The sequence below is a fragment of the Neophocaena asiaeorientalis genome, unplaced genomic scaffold (genome assembly GCF_003031525.2).
Source record: "Neophocaena asiaeorientalis asiaeorientalis breed wild unplaced genomic scaffold, Neophocaena_asiaeorientalis_V1.1 scaffold177, whole genome shotgun sequence".
In the NCBI taxonomy this organism is placed as follows: domain Eukaryota; kingdom Metazoa; phylum Chordata; class Mammalia; order Artiodactyla; family Phocoenidae; genus Neophocaena; species Neophocaena asiaeorientalis.
Window position 1 is genome coordinate 23,107,392 of NW_020172779.1, and position 7,470 is coordinate 23,114,861.

At 64.5% G+C, this 7,470-nt stretch overlaps 1 protein-coding gene across 1 annotated transcript in view; it reads left to right on the forward strand.

The window, feature by feature from the left end:
- MROH1 (maestro heat like repeat family member 1) overlaps positions 1–7,470 on the forward strand; it is a 55,528-nt gene that overhangs the window by 32,396 nt on the left and 15,662 nt on the right. The window contains exons 20-31 of the mRNA XM_024741031.1: positions 325–444; positions 663–785; positions 1,549–1,695; positions 1,788–1,814; positions 2,727–2,849; positions 2,967–3,046; positions 3,127–3,238; positions 3,321–3,416; positions 3,918–4,022; positions 5,966–6,101; positions 6,215–6,327; positions 7,391–7,468. Coding sequence (XP_024596799.1) covers positions 325–444; positions 663–785; positions 1,549–1,695; positions 1,788–1,814; positions 2,727–2,849; positions 2,967–3,046; positions 3,127–3,238; positions 3,321–3,416; positions 3,918–4,022; positions 5,966–6,101; positions 6,215–6,327; positions 7,391–7,468 — 1,260 coding nt within the window. The remainder of the gene's footprint in view (positions 1–324; positions 445–662; positions 786–1,548; positions 1,696–1,787; positions 1,815–2,726; positions 2,850–2,966; positions 3,047–3,126; positions 3,239–3,320; positions 3,417–3,917; positions 4,023–5,965; positions 6,102–6,214; positions 6,328–7,390; positions 7,469–7,470) is intronic.

The window sequence follows — 7,470 nt, forward strand, 5'->3', positions numbered from 1 at the left end:
GTTGGCGTGGCCCTCAGCTCCTGCTCCTTGGTGCCGTCACTTGCTCCCTGCGCCTGCCTCTGGTGGCCCCTGTGGTCCTGGCAGAGGCTGGATGGGAAGGCCCGGGAGCCTCCTCGTAGTGGCTGACGGCTGGGAGACGCAGGGGCTCCGCACCCACCTCCTGCTCCTCAGACGCTGCCCAGAGTCCATCCGGTCCTCGCGGCGATCAGTGTCGTGGGTCCCACGTCTGCTGGCATGCACTCTGTCAGGGGCAGCGCTTTGGTAGTGCTGGGCATCCCTCCACTCGGGAGCCAGGCACAACCCTGTTCTCTGGCTTTGCTGCAGAACTTCCTGTATAAATGCATAGGAACTACCCTGGGTGCTGCTTCAAGTAAGGAGGTGGTGAGAAAGCGTCTGCAGGAGCTGCTGGAAACCGCCAGATACCAGGAGGAGAGCGAGCGTGAGGTGGCCGCCCCTTCCCCACGGAAGCCCGGGTGCCCACAGGCTTGCTGGCAGTGTCACTCTCTGTCCTCTCGGACGTGTAGCCAGCGTGTGTACCTGTGTGTGTGCGTGTGCGTGTGCGTGTGGTGTGCACAGATGCACCGGATGGTGTGCGCAGGCATGTGTACTCCTCTCCGTCCCCGACCTTGCCCAGGCGTGAGTGCACCTGTGTGCCTCCCCAGGGCCTTGCCTGTTGCTTTGGGATCTGTGCCAGCTCCCACCTGGATGACACCCTGGCCCAGCTGGAGGACTTCGTAAAGTCAGATGTGTTCAGAAAATCCGCCGGCATTTTCAACATTTTTAAGGTACAAAGGTCAGGCTGACAGCTGAAGGGGAGGTCTGGGGTGGGCCTGGCCTGTGATTTTGTCTTAGCCGTGGTACCCTGCATTTTGAGGTTCTGTGGGGTGGAGGGTTGGTCCTGGCACTTCCTGGACTTTGGTGCCTCGCACGTTGGGGGTGGGTCAGGGAGCTGGCATCCGGTCGTGGGCGGGGCTGGCGGATGAGGGCTCCCTCCCAGCTGGTGACTGGGGCAATGAGAGGGGCTCTGGGCAGCAGGGATGGGGGCGGCCACCTTCCTGTCCCACCGCCTATCTGTGCGTCTTCTGCCCCCTGGTGGCCAGTGGAGGCTGTGTGCTCGCTGAAGCCCCATTGGGGGCTGGACCCCCGCTGTGGGCCTCCACCCCAGCCCTTGTCCCTAGGTTTTCAGTCTCCCTGTGCCTGGGTCAGCCGGTGACAGAGTCTCAGGGCTGTGTAGTGTGAACAGGCCCTAAGGACGGAGGGGGGCCCTGCCCCCAAGCGAAGGCAGGGACCCCACCTCTGGCCCTTCCGTTGCTCTCAGCCCCCCAGCTCTTCCTCCTGCGTGCCCCTCCCACCTTGGTCCCCACCAGGCCCGAGCCTGCCCAGTCCTATCCTGTCCTGCTGTTCCCGGCCTTGGGGCTCTCTGGGTGGGGTGGCGCCTTCCTCCCAACCAGCTGTGCCCTCCTTCCCGCGCACGTGGGGTTGGAGTGCTGGGCTGCTGCTGGGGGGCGTGACTGTGTCACAGCCCTGCTGATTCCTCCCGCCTCTCAGGATCGGAGTGAGAACGAGGTGGAGAAAGTGAAGAGCGCGCTGATCCTGTGTTACGGGCACGTGGCAGCGCGGGCCCCCCGCGAGCTGCTGCTGGCCAGGGTGGAGTCGGACATCTTCCGGAACATGTCCCAGTGCTTCAGCACCAAGGTGGGTGCCCGGCCGTGGCGCGGGGAGGGAGAGAGGGAGGGGTGCCGCCACTGGGGCCTCACGCGCTAACTCATGTCACCTCTGTCGTTCAGGTTCTGGGGATAAAGGTAGAGACCAAGGTACAGTGTGCAGGAGTGGAGCGGGGGCTCTGCTTTCCTCTCTCCTCCGGGCTGGGCCGTGAGCTGCCGGGGCGGCAGCCAGGAGTGCTCACTGGGGCTCCCTGGTCCCAGTCCAAGAGCAGAGCATTCGGGACATCCCTCCGGGGCCTGTCCCCACCGCCTCGGAGCAGAATGGGGGCCCAGGAGCTCCTTCTCTGGCCCAGGCCCCGGACAGGGGGTGGGAAGGAGGGGGAGGTGAGGGCTCGCAGGCGGGGCGCGGGGCCTCGGCCGCAGCCCCTCTCCTGGCTCTGCTCCCTGACGCCCACGGCTGCCCTCTTGGCAGCGCCGGGGAGGGGTGCGTTCTGCAGCAAGTGACAGTGGCCTCTGGCCTCACTAACGTGTTTCCCTCTGGACTCTCCGGCACTAACCTGGAAGCCCCCTCTGGATCGGCTGGGTCTCCCCATAAAGAGCAGACCCTCCACCCCGGGTCTCCTGCAGTCGGCCGGGTGGTGGGGCTGTGCTGGGAGTGGTCGCTCTGACTGAGTAGGGGGGCAGCCCCCCTCTGCCGGGGCTCTTCTTGGGCAGCAGGCTTCCCCTCCACCTGGGGAGCACCTCCAGCCACCCCACCGGTGGATAGAGTGGGCGTCTGCCTATGGCGTCTGCCCATGGCCGTGACCCGGGGTCCCCCAGGCCCAGGCCGGGCAGACAGCCGAGGGCCCCAGGTTCCCTCACAGACCCCCCGTGGCCCACGTGGGGGGCTGACCAAGAGCCCCAGACTGGAAGGGAACGTTTCTGGCTTTGGCGGAAAGAGCGGGCCGGTGGTCTGGTCTCGCTGCTGTGGGCAGCCCCCATCCTGGCTCAGCCCCATGGGCCTAGAGGGAGTGGCTGCTGCCTCGGGCCTTGGTGCCTTCCTGCAGCCCAGCGTCCCCGCAGGACCTGGGCCTGAGGCTGTGCCTCGCGCAGAGCGTTTGCATGGCCAGCCAGGCCGTCCGCAGCGGCTCCCACGGCAGCTCCTTCCAGCTCCTGAGGAAGCCGGAGCTGGTGGCGCAGATGATGGTGAGCACCGGCGGGGCCTGGGGAGGGGCCTGAGCTCCCCAGCGGGTGAGGGGCGGCAGCTGCCTGCGAGGCAAGCCAGTGCTGTGGCCAAGGGCCATCCTGCGGCTGCTCCCCCAGGAGTTCATCAAGGCCGAGCCCTCGGACTCCCTGAGGACGCCCATGCGGAAGAAGGCCATGCTCGCCTGCACTTACCTGGCGTATCCTTTCCTCCAGGGGCTGGGGGGCCAGGCCGGGGGGCCCCTCTGCGTGAGTGCTGGGCCCTTAACTCGAGGCTCAGCTCCCTGGAGCCGGCGCTGGAGGGGCAGGCGCAGGCGGACTTGATCCACAGCTGCCTGCACAGCATTATGGCCGTGCTGCCTGAGCCCGAGGGGGTGGACGGCCATCAGGAGGTATGAGCGTGGCCCTGGCCGCGTGGGTGCCCGTGCGCGGGTGGCAGGGTCACGGCGGGACCGGCCGCTTCTCTCGTTCCAGCCACTGTACCGGGACACCATGCAGGCCCTCAAGGACTTACTGACAAGCCTCCTTCAGCGAAACATGACCCCCCAGGGCCTGCAGGTCATGGTGGAGGTGTGCGGTGGGTGTGCGCTTCCCCGGGGCGGGGGCGCCGTGGGGACCGTGTGGTGTGCTGTGCAAGGAGGTGGGGGGGGTTCTGTGAGCGGCGGGGGGACCCCCTCCTGCCTGGGCAGGTGTGCAGATGGGTGTAGTTCCCGACCCAGATGGGGGCCCCGAGCTGGTTCTCCCCGCCCCCCATCACATGCTGCTGGGATGGAGAGACCCTGAGGTGCCCCGGACATGCCCTCCTGGCCTTCTGGGGCCATCGCGGCATGGCTTCCTGCCCTTTGCAGCACTGCGGTGGGCTGGGGCAGGGCCGACCCACTCCTAGGAACACCCTGTCCCTCTGTATGCCTGGCTTGCTCTGGGTGGCCGTGGCCGTGAGCCAGGCCAGCAGGACGGAGTGACGGGGCGGGGGCACTGCACAGGGGGCTTGCTCTGACCTGGCACGCTGGCCCCCCCACCCAGAAGGGTGGCTGTAGGCAGGGCACCCATATGAAGCCCCCTCTTCCCCAGCACCTGAGCCCATGGATCAAGTCCCCGAGGGGCCACGAGCGGGTGCGGGCACTTGGCCTGAGCGCCTGCCTGCTGCAGCACTTCCTGAAACACCTGCACATCAGCGTGAGTACCAGGTGGTGACCCGCACGGCCACTCCCTTGCCCTGTCCCCATTCCTGGCCCCTCGGCTTGGGGACCACTGCCCGGGGCCCTTGCGTCTCTGAATGCCAGCACGCCCTCTGCCCTTCGGCCAGCTGCTGCCTGGGCTCATCCCGCATCCCAGCGAGTGCCACCGTCCTCTTCCTGAGCCGTGGACGGAGAGCCATGAGGGCCAGGAACTGTCCTCAGGGCTGGCCGCCCGGTGTCGATCTGATGGGCACCCTCGTCCTTGGGAGCGGGATCATGGGCCGGGACTGGTGCCTGACGTGCTCCCCGGAGGAGGGAACGGGTGATGGGGGCCTGGGTGTGAAAGGAGAGAAGGAGGGCGTTCGCGGCAGAAGCAGCAGTTTGAGCAGAGGGAGGGGGACGTGAACCCACGAAATGCTGCGGAAAAGGCAAGTATTATTCGGTGGTTGGAGTGGGGGAGAAGGAGCCTGGTCCAAGAACCGCGCGGTTATTCTGCGTTTTAATATTTGCTAAGAGTAAGCAGCTCTTTTTCACGTTTTCAGAACTTCACAGTTCTTTCAAGGCCATTAATCAGGTGGTTTTAGGGTAGATTGGACGCAGTCCTCAAATGCTCCCAGCGCGGCTTTATGGGGGCACGCACCCCACATTTTCGTGTGTCGAGCAGTAACGTCTTTTAATAATGGGCCTTTCCATCCGGGTCCCCCTGGGCCCCTCAGAAGCAGGTTCTGGGTCGCAGGTTCTGTTGCCGTTGTCAGCATAACTTTTTCTTCCACTGTATTTAATAATTTGCTGATTGCTGGTAGGCAGGAAAACTATGGATTCTTGGGTATTTAGGAACTGGCTAGTTTATAAGATTCTGTTGTTGTTTCTAGTGAATTTTTGATTAGTTCTCTGTGCTCCTCAGATACAGTCATCATAGTTTACAAATGCCGCGACTTTGGCCTTTCTCCCCCGATGTTGATGCATGTTAGTCCGTGCTGCCGTTAGCAGGAAGATGAAAGCTGGCGGCAGCCCCAAGCCTTTACGGTTCACTCTTAAGCGCGATGCTTGATTTGGTTGGCAGTATTTCTTTTTCGTCGTGTTCCAGAAGCATCTGTCTGTTTGCTCGCTTAGACGGCTTTTCCCACCCAGGTTCCCCTGTGGCCTGTTTTTCATGTAACCCTGGTCCAACCAGAGTTCATGTTTGTTTGTGATGAGACAGAGCTCTGCCCTCTCTAGGAGAACAGCAGCTGGGGGGTCCTCTGTCCAGCGCTCCAGCCTCCCCGCCTTGCGCAGGTCCCCTCTGGTGACTTCTGGGAGAGCAGCAGCCTGGGAGCCCTGCACGTCCTTAGGAGCCCGTGCAGGGCGGGGGCGGGGCGGGCTGCTTCTCCGGGGAGGCCTCTCGTGTGGGGGACTGACAGCAGGGTTGTGGGGCCGGGAAGGCCGAGGGCTGTGTGATGGCGGGGGCGGAAGGTGACGTCCCCAGGTCCAGGGCATAGGAAGCAAGGCCCTTTGCTAAGAGCAGGGTCGGGAAGGCTTAGTATTTGAGGAGAGCAGGAAAGGCTCTGAAAGGTGGGACCAGGACCCAGTTAGGAGGAGAGGGGTCTCACGCAGCAGCCCCCTTACCTGACGGGGGGCTTGCCTTCTGGGGCGGGGGCTTCCCATGTGTCTGCCGAGGCAGCAGAGCCCGACCGTCCCTCTGCCTGCACACACCTACTCGCCCGGCCCTCCTCCCCTCTTAGGGACCCGCACTTGGGGGGTGGGGCTCGCCGTGCAGGAGGAGGAGCTTGACAGGGGCCCTGCTGGCCACAGGGGTGGACAGGGGCTGCCCTGCTGCTCACACCCCTGCCCGAATCTGGGTGTGGGTGGCACCTGCCCACCGCAGCATCTCCTGAGCTCCAGCCCCCATCTCTGGACCTCTGCCCCCGTGCCCCTCCAGCACCCGCACATCTGCCTCTCCAGGCCCTGGTGCCCTTCCACAACCTGGGCCTCCTCCTCGGCCTCTTCTCCCCACGGTGCGCGGACCTATGGCCTGCCACCCGCCAGGAGGCTGTGAGCTGTGTCTACTCCCTGCTCTACCTCCAGCTGGGCTACGAGGGTGAGCCCCTGGCTGGGCAGAGGTGCAGGGGGTGTGGTGAGGGAGCAGAGTCTGGGCCTCTGGAGGCCAGGGGAGGCCTCCACCCAGCCCTGCGCTCCCTCCCGCCTCTGCAGGCTTCTCCCGCGATTATCAGGACGATGTGGTTGAGCAGCTCCTCACCCTCAAGGACGGCCTGGGGCACCCTGACCCCGCCATCCTCTTCCACACCTGCCACAGCGTAGCCCAGGTACCTGCCAGGGCCTCTACGAGGGAAGGAGGGGCCGCACCGTCGGGGCCCAGGAGGCCTCTGCGGCAGCTCCTCTCGTGCATGGGCTCCACGGGTGCCGGGCCGGGCACGCGGACGGGTCTCACTCAGAGAGTTCGTTGTCCAGCACCACCTCCCACCCCGTCCTGTGCTTGCTGGGGTCCCCCCTCCCTCCGAGGCCCAGCGGGGAGGGTGTGGGCAGGAGCTCAGCTCTGGCTCCAGAGGGTAGAGAAAGCTGCCCCTAGCCCACCCCGTGAGCCCCCAAGCCAGGGCGGTGCTGTTGTTCCATTTGGTGACTGGAAATGGCCCTCAGGGGTCAGGAGGCTTTCTCTCCAGCCAAAGAAGGAAGGGAAGGGGGTCAACAGGGCCCTTTGTCGGGGGGCGGGCTCAGACACTGGGAAGCAGAGGCCCCGCCCTGGGCGAGTCCAGGCACAGCGGAACTCTATGTTTGGGATCAGACTTCATGGATAGTCAACCACTTTTATTTATTCTTTGTACAAAGTTCATCTGCTTTAACTTCTGGTTGCTCTCTTTTATGTGGAGGGAAGGACAGGGGCTGCAGGGGGAGCTGAAGGTCCATAGAGTCTTGGTGGCCGGGCGGTCCAGGGTGGAACATGTCACCATCTACCCTTGACTCTCTGCATTCTAGAGAGTTCTAGAGAGGCTGCACCACCAGGGCCACTCCCAGCCCACCCCACTGGTCAGGAGGAGCCTCAGGGAGGGCACACTGACCTGGGCCCTGCAGCTGCCCGGGGACCCCTCTTCCAGGGGCCTGGGCCTGGAGGCCCTGGAGGCTGCCTCCGGGACCTGGCCAGGCTTCAGTCTGGGGATGGGGGTTTCCGTGCATGGGCCACCCCACCCTTGCACTGGCAGGAGCTCCCGAAGGCGTACAGGGCTTGTATGAGGGTGGGAAAGGCTGGAGGAGGGATTTGAGAGGCGGAGATTAGTCAGCCCTCCCCCGGAAACTCAAGCCCCTGGGATGTTACGCCTGGAAGGTGTGCTGACGCTGTGCTCTCAAGCCTTCCTGACGCAACTGTCCTCCTAGATTATTGGCAAGCGCCTCCCGCCAGATCAGCTCATCAGCCTCTTGCTAACGCTGTTTGAGGGCCTGGGAGACCCCGACCA